We start from the raw sequence: 27135 nt of genomic DNA on the forward strand, positions 1-27135 counted from the left end.
AATTATACCATGCATACTTTCAGACCACAATGCTATGAAGCTTGAAATCAACCACAGGAAAAAGTCTGGAAAACCTCCAAAAGCATGGAGGTTAAAGAACACCCTACTAACGAATGAGTGGGTCAACCAGGCAATTAGAGAAGAAATTAAAACATATATGGAAACAAACGAAAATGAAAATACAACAATCCAAATGCTCTGGGATGCAGCGAAGGCAGTCCTGAGAGGAAAATACATTGCAATCCAGGCCTATCTCAAGAAACAAGAAAAATCCCAAATACAAAATCTAACAGCACACCTAAAGGAAATAGAAGCAGAACAGCAAAGGCAGCCTAAACCCAGCAGAAGAAGAGAAATAATAAAGATCAGAGCAGAAATAAACAATATAGAATCTAAAAAAACTGTAGAGCAGATCAACGAAACCAAGAGTTGGTTTTTTGAAAAAATAAACAAAATTGACAAACCTCTAGCCAGGCTTCTCAAAAAGAAAAGGGAGATGACCCAAATAGATAAAATCATGAATGAAAATGGAATGATTACAACCAATCCCTCAGAGATACAAACAATTATCAGGGAATACTATGAAAAATTATATGCCGGCAAATTGGACAACCTGGAAGAAATGGACAAATTTCTAAACACCCACACTCTTCCAAAACTCAATCAGGAGGAAATAGAAAGCTTGAACAGACCCATAACCAGCGAAGAAATTGAATCGGTTATCAAAAATCTCCCAACAAATAAGAGTCCAGGACCAGATGGCTTCCCAGGGGAGTTCTACCAGACATTTAAAGCAGAGATAATACCTATCCTTCTCAAGCTATTCCAAGAAATAGAAAGGGAAGGAAAACTTCCAGACTCATTCTATGAAGCCAGTATTACTTTGATGCCTAAACCAGACAGAGACCCAGTAAAAAAAGAGAACTACAGGCCAATATCCCTGATGAATATGGATGCAAAAATTCTTAATAAGATACTAGCAAATCGAATTCAACAGCATATAAAAAGAATTATTCACCATGATCAAGTGGGATTCATTCCTGGGATGCAGGGCTGGTTCAACATTCGCAAATCGATCAACGTGATACATCACATTAACAAAAAAAAAGAGAAGAACCATATGATCCTGTCAATCGATGCAGAAAAGGCCTTTGACAAAATCCAGCACCCTTTCTTAATAAAAACCCTTGAGAAAGTCGGGATAGAAGGAACATACTTAAAGATCATAAAGGCCATTTATGAAAAGCCCACAGCTAACATCATCCTCAACGGGGAAAAACTGAGAGCTTTTTCCCTGAGATCAGGAACACGACAGGGATGCCCACTGTCACCGCTGCTGTTTAATATAGTGCTGGAAGTTCTAGCATCAGCAATCAGACAACAAAAGGAAATCAAAGGCATCAAAATTGGCAAAGATGAAGTCAAGCTTTCGCTTTTTGCAGATGACATGATATTATACATGGAAAATCCGATAGACTCCACCAAAAGTCTGCTAGAACTGATACATGAATTCAGCAAAGTTGCAGGATACAAAATCAATGTGCAGAAATCAGTTGCATTCTTATACACTAACAATGAAGCAACAGAAAGACAAATGAAGAAACTGATCCCATTCACAATTGCACCAAGAAGCATAAAATACCTAGGAATAAATCTAACCAAAGATGTAAAAGATCTGTATGCTGAAAACTATAGAAAGCTTATGCAGGTAATTGAAGAAGATATAAAGAAATGGAAAGACATTCCCTGCTCATGGATTGGAAGAATAAATATTGTCAAAATGTCAATACTACCCAAAGCTATCTACACATTCAATGCAATCCCAATCAAAATTGCACCAGCATTCTTCTCGAAACTAGAACAAGCAATCCTAAAATTCATATGGAACCACAAAAGGCCCCGAATAGCCAAAGTAATTTTGAAGAAGAAGACCAAAGCAGGAGGCATCACAATCCCAGACTTTAGCCTCTACTACAAAGCTGTCATCATCAAGACAGCATGGTATTGGCATAAAAACAGACACATAGACCAATGGAATAGAATAGAAACCCCAGAACTAGACCCACAAACGTATGGCCAACTCATCTTTGACAAAGCAGGAAAGAACACCCAATGGAAAAAAGACAGTCTCTTTAACAAATGGTGCTGGGAGAACTGGACAGCAACATGCAGAAGGTTGAAACTAGACCACTTTCTCACACCATTCACAAAAATAAACTCAAAATGGATAAAGGACCTGAATGTGAGACAGGAAACCATCAAAACCTTAGAGGAGAAAGCAGGAAAAGACCTCTCTGACCTCAGCCGTAGCAATCTCTTACTCGGCACATCCCCAAAGGCAAGGGAATTAAAAGCAAAAGTGAATTACTGGGACCTTATGAAGATAAAAAGCTTCTGCACAGCAAAGGAAACAACCAACAAAACTAAAAGGCAACCAACGGAATGGGAAAAGATATTTGCAAATGACACATCGGACAAAGGGCTAGTATCCAAAATCTATAAAGAGCTCATCAAACTCCACACCCGAAAAACAAATAACCCAGTGAAGAAATGGGCAGAAAACATGAATAGACACTTCTCTAAAGAAGACATCCGGATGGCCAACAGGCACATGAAAAGATGTTCAACGTCGCTCCTTATCAGGGAAATACAAATCAAAACCACACTCAGATACCACCTCACGCCAGTCAGAGTGGCCAAAATGAAGAAATCAGGAGACTATAGATGCTGGAGAGGATGTGGAGAAACAGGAACCCTCTTGCACTGTTGGTGGGAATGCAAATTGGTGCAGCCGCTCTGGAAAGCTGTGTGGAGGTTCCTCAGAAAATTAAAAATAGACCTACCCTATGACCCAGCAATAGCACTGCTAGGAATTTATCCAAGGGATACAGGAGTACTGATGCATAGGGGCACCTGTACCCCAATGTTTATAGCGGCACTCTCAACAATAGCCAAATTATGGAAAGAGCCTAAATGTCCATCAACTGATGAATGGATAAAGAAATTGTGGTTTATATACACAATGGAATACTACGTGGCAATGAGAAAAAATGAAATATGGCCTTTTGTAGCAACATGGATGGAACTGGAGAGTGTGATGCTAAGTGAAATAAGCCATACAGAGAAAGACAGATACCATATGGTTTCACTCTTATGTGGATCCTGAGAAACATAACAGAAACCCATGGGGGAGGGGAAGGAAAAAAAAAAAAAAAAAGAGGTTAGAGTGGGAGAGAGCCAAAGCATTAGAGACTGTTAAAAACTGAGAACAAACTGAGGGTTGATGGGGGGTGGGAGGGAGGGCAGGGTGGGAGGGAGGGCAGGGTGGGTGATGGGTATTGAGGAGGGCACCTTTTGGGATGAGCACTGGGTGTTGTATGGAAACCAATTTGACAGTAAATTTCATATATTAAAAAATAAAAAAAAAATAAAAAAATAAAAAAATAAAAAAAATAAAAAAGCAAAAAAAAAAAAAAAAAAAAATGATGCCAGGAAGCTAAAGGAAAATACAGTGTCATTGGGGTTTTAGATCAATGTGTATTATAAAATGCATGCACCCGAAATGTACTTATTCTTACTTTGTATACCTTCATCAGATCTTTTGATAGGATTTTGCTTTTTACCTCACTGAACATTAGAAGATGGCTGGAATATACAACGCAGAGAAGTGATGAGTGACCGTGATGAAAATTTCTAAGACAAATATTTCTAAATAACCTTAACTAAACTCAGGAATTCTAGCTGTTCTTGCTCAGTGCAGAACAAAGATGTGTAGGCTTTTATTATAGTTCCTGAATGAATCACTGCCTAACACAAAAATTGATGTTTTAATAATTCAAGTTATGAATAAAAGTTTAAATTATATTCTGTACATTCAGTATAAATATGCATTAAAATAAACACCCAAAATGGTTAAAATTAGTCCTTTTTGACCCTTTAAAAATAGAGCATTAATTATTTGGAAGGGTAGGAGTGAAATTGGGCATGGGTAGTAGTCATTTCTCATTCCCCATTGATATTGGTCAACATTAGATTGGAAAAATAAATAAAGTCTGTTGACCTAAGAGACTGTCCTGTCTTGTTGATGAGCCCCAGACAGTAGATTGGAACAGTGGGAGACAATGGCAATCAATTATGCATTTGAAGTTGGAGAAGATCACAGAAATGATTCTTTGCTGGAATCAGTAGCACAAAATTAAGGGTAGCCGTGAGCAAACCTGCAAATGAAGTTAATGTAACAAAATGAAGTTAATGTAAGGAGAGGGATAAGGTGTCTGAAATACCATTATCTGGAGTTACTTAGGGAATTTTGTGCCAGGAGACCAGAGTTATAATAAATGTAGAATCCTGAAGTAGAAGTATAAATTCAGGGGACTGGGGCTTCAAGTGAAAGTTTTTATTCTTAAACCATACACCTGTAACAATGGCTCTTTATCTTCTTATGCATTATATCATGCACGTCACTTTCACTAGTCCTACCAAGTGAAAGAGGATGCCTTTCCTATGGAAATGGAAATTAGTAGCTAGTTTGTAAGCAGACAGAAATCTTTACTTCTTCTGGGTATAGTTTCACTGCAGAGTTGTGAATTATTAATGTGTCAAGAAGCTCGTTCTTCCTGCTTCCCTTCCTCCATCCCCCTGCCCCTCTCTCCCTCATTCTCTCTCTATTTCAAATCACCACTCTCCCCACTTCACTTTTCCTCTCTCCCTTTTCCCTTGTCTTTTCTTCCTTTCCTGTATCTCATTTCATTTTATTTTATTTTTGTTCTTTCTTATCAACTTCCAGATTCAACAGATCATGAAATGTCATTGGCTCATGATAGGGATGTCTGTGAAAACTGTTTCTAATATTAGAGCCTTGCAGTGGTGTACCACAGACAGCATTTTTAAGATTGTGCTCTAATTGATGGTGCCTCCAGCATTACCCAATAATTTAGGAATTATACACCATAACATAGCTCCCACTTGGCAAACTCTACTATCTCGTGTCATTAGACATGTCCTGAACATAGTAGGAAACTAAATAGTATAGTTGCAGTTGGTTCAGTACATTCAAAGACTCATGTACATTCAATGTAGCTTTGAAAATTATATTTTTTTTTAACGTTTATTTATTTTTGAGACAGAGAGAGACAGAGCATGAACAGGGGAGGAGCAGAGAGAGAGGGAGACACAGAATCTGAAACAGGCTCCAGGCTCTGAGCTGTCAGCACAGAGCCCGACGCGGGGCTCGAACTCACGGACCGTGAGATCATGACCTGAGCCGAAGTCGGACGCTTAACCGACCAAGCCACCCAGGCGCCCCGAAAAATTATAATATTTAAAAAATATGAGTGGACTTTATTTCTTAAAAAGGACCTTCATAAAGAGGACCTTAAAGAGGATCTTGTGCTTAGTATGTACTATGGCCAGCTACTTTTGAAATTGAATTTTATTGAGATATAACTTACCTACAATTCATCCCATTTAACTTTACAGTTGGATGGATTTGATCGATGTATATCAAATCAAATACTAAACATATAGAACATTTCTATCATCTTCAAAGTTTTCTCTTGCTGTCTTATAACCTCTACCACAAACCCCCAGCCAATGTCAACTACTAGCCTGATTTCTGTCCTTCTCCTTTGGTCTTTTTTACAATATAATATAAATGGCATTATACAAAAGATAGCTTCTAGTGACTGGGTTATTTCACACAGTATAATGCTTTGGAAATCCATGCACACTGTTACATGCTTCAGTACTTAATTCATTTTTTTAAATTGCTGAACAGTATGCTAGTACTTCATGATTGTACCAGAAAAATGTTTGCTGTGCACCAGTTAATGGGCATGTTGCTTATTTCTAGTTTTTGACTATTATGAATAAAGATACTATAAACATTTGTGTTTATGTTGTAATTTCTCTTGTACAAATACCTAGAAAGCATTGCTGTATAATGCAGTGTGCTCATGTTTAACTTTATAAAAAACCACCAAACTGTATCCCAAAGTGACTATACCATTTTACATTCCTCTTCAACTCTTTTACTATTTTTTCAGTTATCATTCTTTATTTGACGATGATAATCCATTTGTGTTTGTGTTCTCCTACTGAGGAATCAGAACTGGTCATTTTAGATACACAAAGACAAATACCTGAGGTCCTCATGTTAGAATATTTGAAATTGCATCTGTGCTGGAAAAATAGGAAGGCATGATCATCATCTGTGGCTCACCAGATATATATCCATAGGGTAGTCAACCACGTCTGCTGAGAGAAATGTTCTTGTCATAAAGCCCTTTTATATTTGGTGTAGTCCTCTCAAAAAGTGCCTTCTTCTGCAGAGCAAACAGCCTTCACCTCAGCTTCCTAGCTGCTTTCTTTACACTCTGTCACATTTGCTTGCTACCCTCCCTTTGGACATACAGCAAATTCAAACTTGGTTGTCAATTTAAATTTACCCTTATTTAATCTTAAAAAATAAGTAATTGCAACTAAACAGTGAAAACTGTAGCCTAGTTATACATAGGTATATCCAGCATCTAAAATTGAATTGTTGGACATGCTCTGGTGACTTAAATTTTGTGTGTGTGTATTCTTTTGTGGGGGGGAGATGTTAGACAGAGAAACGATAAACTACTTTCTTTAAATAATGCCTTTAAAAAAATACGGTTCCTATTGTGTGCCAACTTTACTCAAATAAAAAAATTAAATGTTAAATGTCAAATAAAATTTCTACCCAAAAAAATTAAACACTATGGTTCCTTTGCACAGGCTTTGGTTTTCTCTTCCTGCCTGGATGACCTGGATGTCTGACTTCGAAAGCAGAGATTAAGCTTTTGCTTGACTGCAAACTTTATTCTTGTACAGTTTAAAATCATTTTAATCTTCAAGTTTGAAAATATAAATGAAATTAAGGCACTAATCTATGTTTCTGTTCTTGCAGTCAAAAAAAATCCAAGCCCAGCTGAAGGAGCTTCGTTATGGGAAGAAGGATTTATTATTTAAGGTGAGAATCTTTCTCCCTTCCCCCTCCACCAACCCAATAACTGAACTATAATATTATTTAGCTTACATTTAATTTCTGGATTTTTATGAGAATTATAGCTGTATTTGACTGCATTGAAGATGTTTTCATTTTCTTGCCTTCTTAATTAATGGAGATAAATGCAAATATGATTTCCTGGGTACATTCTTAATCAAAGGTAGGCGTCATTCCAAAGTATTTAAAGTCTCTTTGTAACCTTCGATTACTTTAATTCAATATTGAGGAATACTGTATTTCAAAATATTTACATTAAGGAGAGCATAGATTGAGTGAATATCCAGAGATGAGATCCACTGGTTATCTACATTCTTGACTTCCAGAGGCCCCTGCATAAATCTCTTTTTTACTAAGAGTCTTCCTATTTAATCATTGTTGATTGATTTTCATCATTGATACTTCTTTTTTTACGACTATCAAGTCACCATCTGTGTATAGATAGACATCTACCACAAACTATGGACTAGTGCCCCCCAAAGATATCCACTTGCCAATTCCTGGAAGCTGTGAATATTATACTTTATGAGAAGGGAAACTTTACAGAGGTGATTAAGTTAAGGATCTTCAGATAGGAAGGTTATTCCAAAATATCCAGGCAAGACCTAAATAGAATCATGCAAGTCCTTATCGCAGTGAAATAAGAAAGCCTAAAGAAGAAGGTTGTGCGATCACAGAAGCTGGAGGAGGAAAGGCAATGTGAAAGATTTCCTTCCAATAGCCTCCAGAAAGAACCAGCCCTACCAATACCTTGATCTTAGTCCCATAAAATTTATTTCAGACTTCTGACTTTCAGAACTGTCTGTGAATAAGTTTGTGCTTTTTTAAGCCACTGAATTCAGGGTAGTTTGTTATAGCAGCAAGGTGAAACTTAAACAGATACTTTCTTTTATCTCCCTTGAGCAGGGGGAGACAAGAGGCAAGTGTTGTGCTTGTGGTACATGTGCATTTCCAAACGCAGTAGAGTGATGGAATATTAGGCTGTTAGGAGTAGGAGTAATAATTTGCTTGATAAATAATAAGTACGAATTACATTTTGTATAATATTTTAAAAAATATTTTCATTACAATGATCAGCCTGATCTATATGTGCCAGGTTTAAATTAAAGGGAGATAGTTTCTCATTTATTTAATGATTGAAAAAACCTACAATTTTTCCAGTGAAAACAATAAGAAATGACACATTTTCCTTCTTCAGCCCCTTTACTTTTGGTTCAGAGTCAGGGGAAGGTAGTCCTATTATGTCAGCCAGTATTTATTAAAAACTCATTCCATGTGAGGCATGAATCTGGACATATCTTGCCATTGACTCTTACATGAATATGCTACTTTCCTTTTTTTTTTTTTTACCTCATTTACAAGACATTTCCCTGCACACCAAGAAAAATCTGAATTAATTCTTATTAATGTTTAAAGATCCCTGCCTCACAATACTCTGTTCATTTTATGTGATAAGTAGATAAAAGTATAAAACCCAAGGCACTTGTCTTTCATATTGAGACTCGAGCTCAGGGCATTTTAACTCTTAATTTCAGGTTGGCCTTAGCTTTTTGTAAGGTCATCAACAATAAATAAATTGTCAACAACAATAAATAATTGAAATTGGGAAAAAATAAATAAAACGTATGTGCATGTCTGTGTGTGTGTGTGTGTGTGTGTGTGTGTGTGTGTGTTTTCATTTGAAGAGAAATTTCTATTTCTCTGTGAATTAGTTTAACTTAATAATATCAGGACTGTAATAAAACAAATCTGAGCTCCCTGGAGCTGATAAGTTTTAGGTAGGAGGCTGAGAAATTTATGTAAAGATAGATCATGTAAGCTTTTTAAACTTTTTGAATTTAATTTCCCAAATTGAAGAAAATTTGGGAAAAGAGATTGAAGAGATCCAATAATTTTCAGTGATTTATTTCTTCATAATATGCCAGTTGTTGAATATACATTAGTAATTTATCAAATTTCAGAAAGTACCGATATCAGGATTTGTTGAAAATGTTTATGACTTGAAAATGAAACATTATTTGTAAGCCTTTGTCACTTTGAAAGAAGCGCTTGTGTATCAAATCAGGTGAATTGTGTATGACCATGAAGTTGCCTAAGTTAGAATGCCTTTAGCGTATACACTCTCTAAGGTGCTGTTTATCAGCAAGAGTTTTGTTAAATAAGATAATGAGAGGTCTATAAACATGACCCTTTTTAACTTATTCAGTAACTAAACAATGTCAACAGACCGACTTTTTTTTTTTTTTTTTTTTTTTTTTTGGTTTTTCCTACCGTTCCATATCTCGGTCCTCAACTTACTGACTTATTCTAAGTTTTGATCCCTCATTATATATGATAGTAGTTAAAGATTTATATGCTCCTTTGTCCAATTTTGTACAAAGTCAGAGGAGAAAAAGGAAGGGGCAAGCGCTTGTCCTTCAGTGTCATAACTTTTATAAGGGAGGAGAATTTTTTAAGATGTTTCTCCAAACATGGCCATGCAACCGTGCAAAACAAGTGAGACCTTAGTGTTTTCAGCTTCCGTTGTGAAATAGTATTCATTCATTCATCTTAATGGCATTCACTCATCTGATTTGCCTATTACTATATCAACAGTGTACATTTTAGGTCTTATATAAGCATATACTGAATGAATAAATGAATTCATACATACATATAGGCACGTGTATATACATATGTGCATACATAAATAGAGGTGTCATGGCAGTACATTGTAGAAATTCATGTATGTAGTCCCAAAGGGCATGTGACTACATGCACCTTTGAAAATGAACCCACAGAATATCTTTGGTAATATTTTGCTGAACTCAGAGATGAGTAATAGAGGATTCTATTTCAAGTAGTTTCCCTGAAAATCTGTTCAATTTTGAATAGATTTGATCGTTTTTATTAAAGACAGTCTTTGAAGAGCAATGAGTACTGCTGAAACACTTCAATTATGTTTTAAAAATAATGGCATGTGCTGACAATTGTCAGACATGTTGATAAATTCAGTGTTCTTATTAATGTTTGAGAACTGGCTTTTGATTAGGAAGGCTGCCAGAGGTAGTAAACATTCTCTACTAAAGGAAGAAGTGAGGCCCTGCTGACTGTTAGTTACCCTGACTTGAGTTACTTTTTATCCTCTCTGATTCCACTTGGAGATGATATTCTGTGGAATATCTACTTTCCATTTTGCTGCTCTATTTTACTTTTATATATACAATTGTTTAGTTTCAGAAGTATTATTTTCTCACTTAAAACCCATCACTCAAAACACACAATAGTTTGAAATATTTTATATTTCTGTTTAGTTCCTTTTATATTAGGCATAATCTGCCTTATGATTATATTAGTTAATATAGAGTTTATGTTATCTATTCTCCTTTTTCATATAATTTTAAAACATAAAACATCCTTTATTTCTTTGTAAAATCTAAATGCATAATATTTCATATGTATTCCAATAGTGACTTAACTTTAACCTTAGAAATATTTGTGCATCTGTGTATTTATATATGTGTGTGTTGTGATTTAAACTTAAACTATGATAAAAATTCTGTTGTTATTTTTAACTTGAGGTATATATTGAACATATATATAACTATAAAATAATTCACCAAAATTATTGAACAATTTTAATGTTATTGACACCTAGTACACTGTTTTTGAGTTTATAACTTTTTTTTTTACTTTTTTGAGGAATAATTGATGAATGTAATCATATATATTTAAAGTGTACAACATGATTATTTGATATTCATGAACCTTGTGGAAAGATTACCAAGATCAAGATTATTAACACATTCATCACCTCTGATAATTATTTGTGTGTGTGTATATGTGTGTGTGTGTGTGTATGTGTGTGTGTGTGGTGAGAATGATTTGGATCTACTGTCAGTAACTTTAAGTTACACACCATGCTGTACATTTGATCCTCAAAACTTATTTTTCTTTTCTTTTCTTTCTTTCTTTCTTTCTTTCTTTCTTTCTTTCTTTCTTTTTACTTATTTTTCTTTTAAATGCAAATTTCTAAGCTTTGATATCCTTCACCCCATTTCCCTTGTCTCCCTGCCCCTGGCAACCACCATTCTATCCTGTTTCTATAAAATTGGCTTGTTTTGTTTTTGTTTTATTTTGTTTTGTTTTGTTCCATATATTCCATATGTAAGTGATACCATCAATATTTGTCTTTCTCTTAGCTTATGTGGTTGGCTTATTTCACTTAGCCTAGTACCATCCAGGTCCATCTATGTTGTCACAAATGTCAAGGTTTCTTCCTTTTTTTATGGCTGAATACTGTTCAATTGAGTATACCACATTTTCCTTATCCATTTATCCACTGAAGGACATTTAAGTTAATTTTATGGCTTGGCTATTGTGAATTATTCTACAATGAACATGGCTATGCAGGTACTCTTCATGACACTGATTTCGTTTTTTTCAGATGTATACACAGAAGTAGGATTACTGCATCATATGGTAGTTTCCTTTGTGTATACATATATTATGTATTGTGTATAAATATATAATATGTTTCCTTTATAAAAAATATATATATGTTTCCTTTTTGTATATATATGTATATATTTCCTTTGTAAAAATTACATATATATATATATATATATATATGTATGTTCCTTTGTGTGTATATATTTAAAAATTATACATATATATAATTTTTATGCACAACATAGTGATTTGACAGTTCTATATATTACTTAGTGCTCACCATATAAAGCTGTTCATCTTTTCATCTCCAAGGCTTATTTATTTTATAACTAGAACTTTCTTTTTAATTTTTTAAGGAACCAAGATACTGTTTTCCATAATAGCTATACTAATTTACATTCCCATCAACAATGATAAGGATTCCCTTTTCTCCACATCCTTCCCAACATCTGTTATCTCTTGTCTCTTTGAAAATAACAATACTAACAGGTCTTAGGTGATATTTCATTATGGTTTTGATTTGCATTTTCCTAATGATTGGTGATGTTGAGCACCTTTTCATATATCTGTCAGTCATTTTGGATATTAAGCCCTTATCATATATATGGGGTTTGCAAATATTTTCTTCCATTTTGTAGGTTCCTTTTTCAATTTATTGATCGTTTCCTTTTAGTATAGCAGTTCTTTAGTTTGATGTATTCCTGCTGGTTTATTTTGGCTGTTGCTGTCTTTTTTATTTTTTATTTTTTTGTCTTCTTATCCAAAAAATCATTGCTAAGACCAACGTCAAGAATCATTTTCCCAGTGTTTTATGGTAGGGATTATGTGGTTGCAGGTCTTAAATTTAAGTCTTTAGTTCATGTCAAGGTAATTTTTATGACTGATAAAAAGATAGGGGACCGGTTTTATTCTTTTGCATGTGCCTGTCTAGTTTTCCCAGCATCATTTATTGAAGAGACTGTTGTCCCCTCATTGTGTGTGTGTAAAGCTATGTGTTGGGACCTAGGGAGCGGTGTTCAGAGCAGCAGGAGCACAGTCTTGGCACTGACAGGCCAGAACCGTGACCTGAGACCCAGGGGTGGGCCCTGGTCTCAGAGCTCAGAGGTGGTCCTCAACAAAGATCAGAGCCAGGACGTGGGAACTTGGAAGGCATGTTCCAAGCAGTGGCAGCTCTGGTCACATTTACGGCAAAGCACTGGGGCATCCCAATCCCAGAAAGTGAGGTTTGAGGACCCTGAGGGCATGTCTCACTGCAACAACAGCTCCAGCCATGGGGAGGAGATGTAACAGCAGGGATTCTGGAAGGCTCTACAGGGACTCTGGAAGGTTCTGTCATCTGGGATCAACACTAAAGAAGACTATGGGATCCTTGGTAGCAAAGGCTACAAACTTCCACAGTGGTAAGGCTTGCTGGGGCCTCTCCTGTTCTCCCTTTTCCTGTGGGGTGAAATCCCTCTGTGGGGATTCCTCCTGGCGCTTAGCTGCTCTGGACTGGGGGTGATGGGGTGACATAGGTAAATCCTTCCTATGGTTTTCTGTGTGGCCATCCTCAGTTTTTGAGTTTCACAGAGTTTTGGCTGCTTCTTCACTGTAGCTCACAGCTTTCCTCTAAGCTATTTTCATCTGTTCGTAGTTGTTTATTTGTTGTTATTGTTGTTTTGTTCAGGAGACAATTGTTGGGACCTCCTAGCCCCCCATTTGCTGAGGTCACCTCTCTTAAGAAAATTACAACAGTTGACTCTACCATCAGTACAGTAAGAAAAAAAGAAATGTTGTGTTTAATTAAAACTTCTTTAGTTGTGAGTATTCTTATTAAAGAAACAAGAATACATAGGTAAGTAAATATATTAGTCTGCTCAGGCTGATATAAAAAAATATCATACACTGGGTGGCTTAAACAACAGAAATTTATTTTCTCGGAGTCTGGAGGCTGGAAAGTCTGAGATCAAGGTCTGGCAATGTTTGGTTTCTGGTGAGAGTGCTTTTCTTGGTTGGCAGACAGCCAGCTTTTCACTGTGTCCTCACAGGGAGAGTGACTGGTGTCTCTCCTTATAAGGACATTAATCCCACCCAGACCAGGTCCACACCCTCATGACCTTTTTTAACCTTAATTACCCCTTCAAGTAGTTAGGACTTTAACATAGGAATTTTAGCACTGGGGGGCGGGGGGCACAATTCAGTCCACTGTTGTAGTTAAGTAAATAATACCCACAATAAAGCAGCAACAAACTTTGGTGTTTGAGAGGTTATAAAAGGAAAATTGCTATTTTAATTTACCATAAAATGATTACTGGGAGCTTGGACATTTATTTTAAAATGTAAGCCATTTAATTTCATTTCCTCACTTTTATTTTGGTAATTTCAAAACAATTTCCGTAATGCTCCCAGTTACCAAAAATTGAATTTATCAACTTCCCTAGTGAAGTAGGAAATGACAGACAATTTGAGTTTTGTTCTCAGATTCTCAAAAGGAAACATTGCTGAGTTTAACTGGAAGTTAGATCTGATCTCACTTTCATGTCCTATAAGCTGACGAATAGCTATAGTCTGGGTAGAAAGCTTCTTGCACATACATTTTGGTCATGACAGGTTTCCTTAACTGACTTTCTCCGTGTGGAGACTGACCTGTTTTTGCCTTTGCTGAAGGTTTTGTTCCACCTGTCGTTTTGCTAACATTTGGCCTTTTTAAATGATAAGTATAATATCAGTCCTTATTTAATATTGTGCTTATAGTATGTGTATATTTATATAAAATAAAGCATGGCATTTTGTTGATAAATATGTCCAAAATATGTTTTTAAAAGAATTTTACTGCCTCTAAGTGTGTCATTTTGTATCTATAAAACAGAAAATCTTGAGTAATAATAACAACTGGCATATACTAAACACTATGCACTTGTAAGAGATTTTGCTATGTGTTTTTCTTTTTTTTTAATTTCTTGAGAGAGAGAGAGAGAGAGCATGCACATGTATATGCAAGAGAAGGAAGGGCAAAGGGAGAGATAGGCAGAGAATCTTAAGCAGGCTCAGCACTCAGCATGGAGCCTGACTCAGGGTTCAATCTCATAACTGTAAGATCATGACCTGAGCCAAAATCATGAGTTGGCCACTCAACCAACTGAGCCACCCTGGCTCCCCGTTATGTGTTTTATATGCATTATCTCATTTACTCCTCAAAACAATTTAGGTTTATATGATGTATTGAGGTATTGGATATGTGTGTATATGTGAATATGCATATACATTCATGTATATACACACACACACACACACACACACACACACACACACACACATATACATACATACCGTAAGGTGTGTGTGTGTGTGTGTGCATCTGCATATAAAGTGAGGCCTAAAAAGTTAATGGTCTTCAGTATAGTGTATAACTGAGGAAGGAGTCCCATCTATCATATATGTTCATATTCAGGGTCTATGTCAGTCTTCTTCCCCTGCCTTTTATTGTTATTGTTTTTCTTTCTCTCACTTCCTATGGTCTCCCAGTGGGTAGCTCTTCATTTGGTTGTGTGTCTACTTTCTTCACTATATAAAATCCTGTTTGTTTTCCTACTGCTTACTAGTTGTAGCACATATTGAATATTCCGTCATGCTTTGTCCTCTGATATTTATGAACTCTTTGTCAATGTCCTGACCTTAGGTTTCAGATGGACACAATTTGGTCCCAATATCCATCCTTTTCTCCATATTCTAATATTCTAAGACATTCAATTTGTATGCATTCTATTTTTTTTATTAAAAGAATTACATTAAATTAGATTTCCACTGAGTTATACTGGTTTTGTGATTGTTTCTGTTATTTATTGAATAAAAACAATTTAATAATATCGTGTGTCCTTCAGTGTTTGAAATAAAGTGGCAAAATGATCAAATTACTGCCCTCAAAAGGACTATATGTATGTGTGTGTATATATATATATATATATATATATATATATATATATATATATATATGTAAAAGGTATTATATATATGTATATATATATAAAAGAAGATAAATAATATATATATTTATATATGATTTATATTCTTTTATTTGAGTATAGTTTTCATACAATATTGCATTAGTTTCAGGTATACAACATAGTGATTCAACTTGTCTATATGTTACGCTGTCTTAACCACAAGTGTAGCTACCATCTGTCACTATACAAAGCTATTATAATACTATTGACTATATTTCCTACGCTGTGCCTTTTATTCCCATGAGTTATTCATTCGATAACTGGAAGCTTGTATCTCCCACGCCACTTCACCCATTTCTCCCACCCCCCACACCACTGCTCCCTGACAATTATCAGTTTGTTCTCTGTGTTTGTAGGTCTGATTCTGCTTTTTAGTTGTTTGTTTATTTGTCTTTTTGGATTCCATATTTGAGTGAAAGTATATAGCATTTGTCTTTCTTGGTCTGACTTATTTTACCTAGCATAATATCCTCCAGGTCTATCCACGTTGTTGCAAATGGCACGATTCCATCATTTTTATGGCTTTGTGATACTCCATTGGGTGTATATGTGTGTATATATATGCCACATCTTTCTTGTCCATTTGTATACCTATGGACACTTACGTTGCTTCCATATCTTGGCTATTATAACTTTTAAAGATCACAAGTGTTGGTAATAAAAATTGCTAGAGATTTCAGCTGTTCACTTAGATTTTTACAAACTTAATTTCACTTTATGATTTTTCACTATGGAAAGAAACAAGATAGCCTTTTCATTTAATTCCACAAAAATAGGAAACAGGATGAAAATCACTGTGCCTTATATATATTTAATGTTTGATACATTATCGCATCCTCATGACAACCCCTGTCAAACAGAGAAGTTGGGGGATCCATCTAACAATGAGGGAATTGAGACCTTCAGAGGTTTGACAATAAAGGCCACCAAAATATTTATTTAAAAAGCAAATTAGTTAACAGATTGAAACCATCATAGTAGATTCATTCATTCATGCATTCATTTATTTAAAATTGAACTGACTTGTTTTAGAGTATCATATCAAGTATATTTGACTTGACAGAGATTTATAGTTATTACATTGATAATTATTTCATAGTATATATTTATATCATTGTATCAACATTCTGATATTTATTGCAGCAGATTTGGTGACAGACCAGATGTATCCATTCCTCTGAAACTCAGATATCAACATGGCATGTGTTCTCATTGGTATTTTCTCTAGAAATAAGATGTGCCCAACTTGATATCCCCACTGTTGTCTGCTCCTAAAAGCAGGGACATTGCCACATGAATTTCCATGTATGAATGCCAGATTATTTTCTGAAGATTTGAGTCTTCTCTAAGAGAATTTGTGAAGCAACTGCCCCATAATTTTTAAACCCCTGTGTAATTTAAGGTAATTTCTGTGCATCTGCCTCTCATTATCTTACATTTATCACATTTATGTGTTAAACCATTTTTTAATGAGCAAAAGCATTTTTGGTGCCAGTCATTTGTTACAAGTGTCAAATTATCTCCAGCTAAATGAGCTTTGGCCCTAAAATGTAGACACCATGCATAAGGGGTGAGAAGGGTTACTGGTTTTACTTTCTTACTTGATTTGACAAAATTTAAGGTTTTCAAAACACATTCATTTGTGGCTTAAAATAATTTTACAAGTCAGTCAGGGCAGGTAATAATATCACCTTATCCTGAATAGAAAAACAAAGCCTAGGGATGTTAAAAGACTTGTCCGAAATCACAAAACTAGGAAGTGACAGTTTTATTCTAATCTCAGTCTTTGACTCGTCTATATTACATTGTTCCCAGTTATATTCTGTTTCTTAGGGCTATTTATAGATTATACTTTCAAGAAATATTTTCTAATGCACTGAAAGATTTGAAGGCCAAACATGTATAGCTGTAAATATAACTTGATGACAAAAACAAACAAACAAACAAACAAACAACGGTTGGCAACTAAAACTCAATGCATTTCCTTAAAACCATAAGCATGTTTCAGTGCAAAAGTATGCTGCTTTCAGTTTAGAATTGGCAACTGCTTGGAGCAGAAGTTTTTTTTCTGACTCCCTATATTTTTGTGATCCTCCCTACTTGTTTTTAAACAACAGAATAAGACACAAGAGGAAATTAACTGACCTTCTCCAGAACAAAACAACTTTTCAGGCTTGTTGCCTCCATGCTAAAACACAAAGCCAACAAGCCTCATTGATTTTTTTTTCATTAGTTACCTGATAATGGAATAGACACACAGATTATATATAAAAGGACACATGTTTCTTATCAGAAGTTGTAACAAATTGAAATTTGGTAAACATTAAACTTTCTCCAAAAACATTGGGATTCTTTAAATACTGAATATCACCAAAAATACAGGTTTTTCAGAAACCAAGCCCAGAGTTTTTTTTTTTGTTTGTTTTGTTTTTTAACGTTTTTTTTTTTTTTTATTTATTTTTGAGACAGAGAGAGACAGAGCATGAACGGGGGAGGGCCAGAGAGAGAGGGAGACACAGAATCGGAAGCAGGCTCCAGGCTCTGAGCCATCAGCCCAGAGCCTGACGCGGGGCTCGAACTCACGGACCGCGAGATCGTGACCTGAGCTGAAGTCAGACGCCTAACCGACTGAGCCACCCAGGCGCCCCAAGCCCAGAGTTTTAAAGTGAATTATCTATGATTATACAACTTCAATCTGAGTTTCCTGACTTCATGTTCATTCATTTGTTCAAAATTATGGATTGAGCATGTGTTATCTGTCAGGCACTGAGCAAAGTTCTTTCCATTTGAATAAGATGTCTTCATGCTTTAGTGAGGGATTTGAAAACAATGGATGCATTTCAGGAAGGAATTGACTCCTTAGACTTTGCTCATAATTTTTATAGGTTTTCTTATGGCATTTTTCTTAGAGTGACGTTTGTATAAATTATCAGATAATCAAATGTTCTATCAACACCCAAAGCTTAACGGTTTAAGGACCATTGATTTACAAATTGGCCCTTACCTTCTACCATTCTAAGCTGTTAATGGGCGTAAACCGTGCTTCTTCCAAGTTTCTTTCTCTTTCTTAGTCTGTTTACTTATTCGAAAACTGAGAGGTATTATCTGCCAGGTTGATGGTTATGTTAGAAGTGATTGTTAGAAAGTGTTTATAACTTTATATAGTGTTTTCACATTTTACCATTTTAACCAAGTTCTACTGTTAATTCAGGATTTTAAAAAATGTTATCTCACATCTCCTAGGAAAACAAAATATTTTCAGTGCCTTCGGACAGCAGTTGTAAATACATTTTAAAATATGTATAGCTTTGTGTGTCTCCACCCCACACCCTGTGCCCATTCCGTCATTTGCTCATGTGTCACGGTGCTCTTTCCCACTGAGCTTGGATCTAGCCTCAAAGTCATTCTCATTCCAAGTTTTGAAGCAGATTCTAAAAGTCAGTCACAGTTGGTACTTCAGATAAACCTATTTGCCATTTCTGAAAGCGCTCTAAATAGTTTGCCTAGAGCCAGTCTTCAGTTTCTACAGAGCTGCTCTGCAAGATGCTGTCACCATTGTCTTACTGTTGCAGTAAATAATAATTGTTAAATGTATTTCAAAGAGAAGTGGTCTTTATGCTAAGGAACATGAGAGAATAGGGCACAAGTGGGAATCCTTGTGTCAAAAATCAAAGTGAAGACAATATACTTTAGACCAGCCCTGGAACATTTCTCCCTTGGTCTGAGAGGGTGGGTGAGCCTTGGATCGCTGACCTTCCCTGCCTGTTCTTGTCTTATCATGTTGCATCTGTATCTTGGCTCCACAAGCTACCCTCCCACCGAGAGGGGCCACAATCTTTATTAGTTTCAGTTGGCTGCACATTTCCTTGCTTGGAGCATATGTAGAACAGTGGCACCATCATGAGACCTTTGGGGGGAATCACTCTCCTTCTGGGACTTGCCTAGTATTCTACCATTTCAGACCAAGCACATCTGCCCACTGATGCACTGATTTCTTTAGGTCCTAAGTGGTTTTATTTTCAGTATGTTTACACACACACACACACACACACACACACACACATATGTGTGAAACATCCTGTGTTTCTTCTGAGTACATTGAAAGTTCAACACGTTTCTGATCAGAGCTCATCTTAGGTTCGAATTTATAGATTAGAAATTACAAAGACAACAACAACAAAAAAGACATTATGGTGTTTTGTAGAGTCAAATTTGAATACCCTACAGAAGTACTGCTCAGGGACATACAAACATTTTCAAGTAGCTTTTCATCTCTAATTAAAATATAAAATAATTAAATAATACTTGTATTCTAAACATACACTCTTTTTAAATTTTTTTTAACATTTATTCATTTTTTGAGAGAGAGACAGAGTACAAGTGAAAGAGTGGCAGAAAGCCAGGGAGACAGAAAATCTGAAGCAGGATCCAGGCTCTCAGCACAGAGCCCCATGTAGGGCTTGAACTCACTAACTGGGAGATCATGACCTGAACCAAAGTCGGACGCTTAACCGACTGAGCCACCCAGGCGCCTCATCTAAACATACATTCTTATATTTAATGTAAAATGAAAAGAAAGAACAGTGAAGAAAACATACAGTAATTTCACTTATTATACAATTTTTTAAAAATTACTTGTGCTCCATATCCTTTGCCCTAGTGGTGATGCCAAATATAATTTCAGAAGACAAGAGCAAGTTACTGTTCTTGTTTGAATACTTCTTTTGGCAGTACATTTCGATGTTCCCCTTTGTCAGGGCAGGAGACATTTCAGAAATGTATTTGTGAATTTACTTGATTTATTTTATTTCATTTCATTGCTGTAACGCAGTTGCTAGGGTGTTTGTTAATCGTGCATAATAGAAGAAGCCAATTACCTTGAAAGGTAATTGCATAGAAAGCTGCAGCAGTAGACACGATTTAGAGGAATTTTAAAAAGGAGAGTTCTCCATCAGTTTCATAGTCTATCACAAGGCATGTACAGCTTCTGAAGGCACCAGCAGAATCCCTAAGTAGTGTATACAGTGGGAGTCTTTTACAACAGCAGCATCTCCCCTTCAATCATTGACACTAGTATATCTCTTAAAGAGAGATTCCAGGGGTTATCTTAGCCTCTACCACTGCCATTTAGACTTAATAAACCCCATTTTAGAAACAAGTCAGCTCAACTTACTGCAGAAGTTTTCACCAGCATAAGAACCGTCACTTTAGAAGGATCCTGTAACACCTCCAATTCCAGTCCCTTGCACGATACTGGCTGATCTTCCTGACGGCATCACCTCTCCTGATAAATGTGTAGTGATTAAGGTTCTCAACATTCTAAGGCAGATTTTTCTCTCTTACGAAATTCTGACCGTGGGAGAACCCCTTTCTCACTTCCGATTATAGTTGGTTTTTTGTTTGACAGATTGATGAGAGATCTGGATTGTTTTATTTTTTTTGTTTTGTTTTGTTTGGGGGGGGTGGGCAGAAAAGAGAGGGAGAGAGAATCTTAAGCAAATGCTTAAGACTCGATCAGGACCTGAACTGAAATCAAAAGTCCTACTCATAACCGACTGAGCCACCCAGGCTCCCCCAGAGATTTGTGTTTTTAATGAATTCATTTTATTTGTAATTTTTACAATCTTTTAAATTAACACTGGGTGTTAACTGCACTCAAACAAAAAATATATCGTTGATTTTTTATATGCTTATCTTATTCCCACAGAGATGCCAGGTTCATATCTATAAAGTAACGTGTTTTCCCCATAGTCTTCTTGTGTTGGTTTCTTCATTCTTTGTCTCTGTTTGCCCTTTCTATTCTCGATGCCCCCTCTTGTAGACTCCTTCAGAAGGAGAATTTAAGTTCATAATGTAATTTTTTTCAGTCTTAGGAACATTTGTGATCTTAGGCTAGGGTAGAATTCAATATATTGCTAATAGTAAAATAAACTAGGAAGGTGAGTGGGGTATATTATTTGAGTAGGCAGTAACAATCATTTCAGTGCTCTGAAGCCATGCTACTTAGCCAGGAGCCAAAATTTACAGTTACCAACATATGCTTTTCAGTTTGTTTTTTTCCCAGTTGTATAATCTCTTCTTTTGTCAAAGTCACAACTAGCATATCCTACCATCCTGCCCCCAATCATTGCAACTCCTCCTTTAAAAAGAAATAGGAAAATTCCCTGAGGTTGGAAATATCCATGTGGGCTATAGTGAATGATATATAGAAATTCTATGAACATGTTTTGGGTAAAATCTTTTTATATCATTAGTGCTTCTTGTGACAAGTTGGGCAAACCACATAGCACAATTAAGAGGCACCAACTGAGGCCTAGGTATACAAAGACAAACACTTTTATGGAAGACTGTACTGCAGCTTTGACTGATATCTGTGTGAAAGTTCTTATTTCTATCAAGCCTAAGCATCATCTCCTGAACATTTGTCCATTTCTTCTTCCTTAGTAAATAGACATTGAGATGGTTAAAAATATATATGATTGTAGTCAGTCAGGGGATCTGGGTTCTTTTTTTTTATGCTTTTATTTTTGAGAGAGAGGAGAGAGAGAGAGAGAGAGTAAGAACGGGAGCAAGCAGGAGAGGAGCAGAGAGAGGGAGACAGAGAATTCCAAGCAAGCTCTGCGCTGTCAGGCAGAGGCTGGTGCGGGGTCCAAACTCACGAACCCTGAGATCGTGACCTGAGCCAAAATCTAGAGCCAGATGCTTAAACAACTGATCCACCCAGGTGTCCCAGGGGATCTGTGTTCTTTATTGGCTCTTTCACTTACCTGGAAACTGAGCTTAAGTAGTCAGCCTTACTGGATATCAATTCCTCTGTCAGTAAACTATGGGTAGGATTGATACCCACATGTCAAAGTTATTTAACAGGATCAAATGAGATTATATATACAAATGAATTCTACGCAATATTTTATACATATATTATTATCCATGAATTGATTTTGGTTTTGGTTTTGGTTTTCCTCCAGAGGGAAGTTTATTTCTCAAGGTAATACCAAGTCACTTTTTCAGAGTCTAAACAATTGTACTTAGTCTCACTCAAAAATGCATCACATATTCTCAACTCAGGCCATCCTACTCAGCAGTGTCCAGGATGTATATAACTACATCCCAGGCCCCCTTTTTTTCTCCTTTAAATACAGAGCTATCTTGAAAGCCAGGGAAAGAGCAGTTCATCCCCTTCATTTTAGGCAACTGTGTTGCTTTATTTATTTATAAATTAAGGCAAAAGAATCTTCAGAACATTCTGAAGAGAAAACAGCTGACTTTTTTTTTTTTTTAGTTTTTATATGGCAATCAAGGACTAAGGGCATCATAGCTTTTCAGAAATGAAATTATTGGAATATATATTTTCCTAATAAATTTTTTCACAAGTTTCTTTATTAAAGAAAAGAAACCAGTGTAGAGACCAAGAACTGAATGTGATTTCTTAACATAATTGCACTTGACCAGTGTCTGGAATCAGAGATATGAAAGGTTACATTCTCTTTTTCAACTGTCTTTAATATAGTTTTCGTGGAAATAGTAGATGAGAATTGTCTTTAATCTTTGATGTACAAGAAGACTTTGCTATAATAATTTGGTTCCGTGCTTGGTTTTATCTTGGACAAATTTGATATGCTGATATACTGTTAATTTATTCATTAGCATCTGTAAAATCTTCTAAAATAATACTAAAAATGGATTATTTTGTGTGAAATTGAGCAGGAGCAATGTTAACTCGATATTCCATGACTCCTCTTCTATGTATTAAATTTGTTTTTAGTTTAGATATATTGTGGATAACAGTGATCCCATATTTACATTTTCATTTATTTGAGCTCCTTTATTTGCATGCTGCTTGGATTTAAGTGTTATGTTAGTCTGCAAGAGTTTGTTCCCAATCAAGCACAGTCTTACAGGTTGCCTGTTCAACTCTGGTTGTTTTAATTATAGTTCCCTGCTTCACTAAATGAGGATGTTCTGTTGGTGTCTCATAAATTTTAACACAGGGATCACCTGTGTATCTTGTTAAGAGGATATTCTGGTTCAGTAGGTCTAGGATGAGGTTTGAGATTCTGCATTTCAAACAAGTTCTGAGTGACAGTGCTGACTGTGATGGTCTGTGGACCACACTTTAAATGATAAGGTCCCAGGCTTTTAATTAATCTGATGTGAAGGTGTTTTCTTTTTCTTTTTAAGTAATCTTTACACCCACTGTTGGGCTGGAACTCACAACCTCAAGATCAAGAGTCGTATGCTCTACTGACTGAGCCAGCCAGGTGCCCTTGTTTTTCTTTCATTAAATTTTAAAATTCTATGGACATTGGTGTGGTAGAAAGAACCAGCATTTGAAATCAGGTAATTAAAGTTCCCCTTGAGCGTTCAGCCTTTCATGTAATTTACCGGTGTTTCTTTAGCACACGAACCTCCAGAAGAGGGTATTTGTATTGATTATTTAACATCTCCTCCCAACCTTTTTGTTCCACTCATCACAGCTGACATTTTGGAGCAGGCAGAGGGAAATCAGAATTGGATGACAGGTCGTCCCGCTCTCAGTCTAGTAAGGGTGATGAGCTAGTTTACAATTAATTTTAATACAACATGGAAAGTGTTTTATAAGGATTTACTGCTCTTGGGAGAGCGGGTCAATGAGTGGAGGGTCAAAGATCAGTAAACCTATTACTACCACCTTGGGACAAACTTCATGTAAGAATGACAATGGATTAGACCTTGAAGGCGTTACATCAAAGCCTATACTTGGTAGGGTACCCAGTAAATATTTGTAGAAATTAAGAGAAGAAGAAAGGAAGGAAAGAGTCAAATGAATCAGTAAGGTCAATTTGGACATGTGTTAGTATTAAATAAATCATCATAGGAACTTTCTGAAATGTGTGGTACATGCAGAGAGAGGCAAGAGAATAGACCAGAAACACAAGATGGTCCAAATCAGGAATGGTATTGATGGTGATGGTAATTCTTAGAGAAAAGTGTCAATTTTATGAATGTTGTTTCTCTTTGTTGGTGGGGAAAGGTTCAAGTTCCTCATGGCTTGTATATGGAAACTCTGACTTGTTCTTCTCCTTCCATGGATCCTAGGAGTGCCTTGCTGGTCATTCCAGCTAGTGACACATACGCGACCCACAACTTCATAACCATGTACGTGCTTCTGACTGATCAGCTGACCCACAGATTCTGGTTCTACTTCTTTTCTGTTTTTTTTTTCCTTTATTGCTTACCAACTTAAATATCTTTTGACTTCAAAGTGAATATAGGAAAAAAGGAGAAAGGAAAGGAAAGGAAACTGATGATTTAGCATTATGCTCAGAAAACAGGTCAAAAACAAACACAAAAACCCACATTACAATCTAATACTTTCATATTTCTTTTTAATAAACAATTTAGTGAGAATAGAAACTGCATTGCTACTTAATGGGGTATACAATTTTTCTCATTTAATGTTATCTACTAGTCTGTGAAAGGAGAAGTCGACTCAAATATTCTGAGTAGTAAAAAAAATGAAAGCACTTGGATTGGTCTTGCCTATTTTAGGCATTCATTAAGCCTGTGTTTTATTCACAACTGAGTTCACTATCTTTATGCTCAACTTATGGAAAAAGCAGAATTGTGCAGCAGTTAAAAGAGACTGGATCCAGGCCTCTGTGTTTAATACTGACTGTCAATTTCAGAATGGATTTGAACAAGATAAGTAAATATATATATGTCTCTTTATTTGTCATCTAAACTGAGCTTAAGTATAGCTTCTGTACCATATAGTTATTTTGAAATGTTATGAGTATGCACAAGTAAATTATCAACTTATAATAGTGTTTATAAACGTGCTAATTGCACAAGTATTGGCTATTATTGTTCAAAAACAGGAAGTGAAAATTTACTTTGTTTCTATCATAATAGTGGGTTCTAGCAGAAGCTTAATAAAACACATGCTTTTCCTACTCTTAAGTGAGTTGCATAACCTCCCTGGGCTATTTTCCCAACTGCAAAATGGAAATCATCACTACACTATAGAAATGGAATGTGAATCAGCAAATGCTGGTTGCCTTCACCTTGCCTTCTAATTTGTTTTTTTGAAGCATAGGCAAACAGAAATAGAAAGATAAACTCTTTCCCCGCTTTTTAATGTTACTCATAGGCAAGCGTGAGAGAGGATTGAGATGTAGTTGTACATCAAAAATAAATGAACATTTTAAAAAGAGAAAGTTCTATTTTTGTATTAGATTGCTTTCTAATTATTGAGTTATAATGGTTCTTTATGTGTCCTAGGTATAAGTTCTTTAAGAAATATGTATTTTGCAATTGATGTCTCCCAGTATGTGACTTGGCTTTTCATTTTTTAACCATGACTTTTAAAGAGAAAAAATGTTTCATTTTTGATGAAGTACAAGTTACGTTTCTCTGATATTACAGCTAAGAGATATTTGTCTGACCCAAGGTCATAAATGTTTTTCATTTAGATGTTTTATAATTTTTGGCCCTTATAATTAGGTCTAACATCTACTTCAGGTTGAGTTTTGTGGAAGGTATGAGTTAATGGATTTGGAAGTTTTTCTTCATTAACATTCAATTATTTCAGTTTCATTGTTAATATTAAGCATAGGAATTAATTACTGAGCTGAGAATTGACCAACTGATGGATATAGAAACACCCTGAGTAGGGCACAGATTTTTATGCCACTTAATTCATGGATTCCTGCATAAGAAATTCCTATAAAACTCCTTTGATTAGAGGTGTGGGTGATTCTTTGTTCTTACAGTTCAGCACAGCCGTTAAATACTCTGAATCTAGAGCAACAAGAACTGAAGAATCAATCCTGGTATTGCCACCGACTGGAGTGATTTGGGGCCAAATTTTCAACTTCTGTCTTGTTTTGTTTAATTTTTTTAACGTTTATTTTTGAGAGAGCGAGAGACAGAGACAGAGTGCAAGCAGGAGAGGGTAGAAGGACAGGGAGACACAGAATCCGAAGCAGGCTCCAGGCTCTGAGCTGTCAGCATAGAGCCTGACGCGGGGCTCACGAACCATGGGATCATGACCTGAGCCGAAATCAGATGCTAAACCGACTGAGCCAGCCAGGTGCCCCTCGACTTCTGGGTTTTAACTTCATCTGCAAAATTCGGGGAATTCACTTTTTTGTGCAATGCCTAGTAGAAACTCTAATGCCTTGTGAGTGGTATGTCCTATTATCCTCCTCCTCTTTTCCCTCCTCTGTCTTTTTCATTAGCTCCTTGTTTCAGGCAGGAAGGTGCATTGTCCCATTCTTCTCTACACTGCCCTATTGCTCTTGAGCTCAAGTGGCTGTGCTGTGGTTTACTGTAGTTACCTGTGTTTCTGCCCCCTTTTCCTATAGAACTGAAAGATCCTGTTTTGAGGGACATTCATCTAATACTGACTTCTTATACTGAGTGCCACTATTCCTGTACTACATATTTCACCTATGTGCCATAGACAAAAATAAGTAAGGTATGGTTTTTCCATTTGAAAAGTCCACAAATAATAATAGCTATTATTTTAAATGTCTAGTATTGGCTGTGCAATGTGCTAACTCACACACACATGACCACATATAATCCTCACAGCTCCTTAAGGCAGTGGTTCCCAAACTTGTATGCACTTGCATAATCATGTGGAGATATTTTTACATGTCAAAAACCCAGGTGACACCCTAGACCAATTAAATAAAATGTCTGGGGATG

The 27135-nt window shown here is 36.0% G+C and overlaps 1 protein-coding gene across 3 annotated transcripts in view; it reads left to right on the forward strand.

Moving 5' to 3' along the window:
• LUZP2 (leucine zipper protein 2) overlaps positions 1 to 27135 on the forward strand; it is a 490860-nt gene that overhangs the window by 356751 nt on the left and 106974 nt on the right. For all 3 annotated transcript variants that reach the window (XM_042906257.1, XM_042906255.1, XM_042906256.1), the window contains exon 7: positions 6932 to 6994. In XM_042906257.1, coding sequence (XP_042762191.1) covers positions 6932 to 6994 — 63 coding nt within the window. The remainder of the gene's footprint in view (positions 1 to 6931; positions 6995 to 27135) is intronic.

The sequence above is a fragment of the Panthera leo genome, chromosome D1 (assembly GCF_018350215.1).
Source record: "Panthera leo isolate Ple1 chromosome D1, P.leo_Ple1_pat1.1, whole genome shotgun sequence".
NCBI classification, from domain to species: Eukaryota; Metazoa; Chordata; class Mammalia; order Carnivora; family Felidae; genus Panthera; species Panthera leo.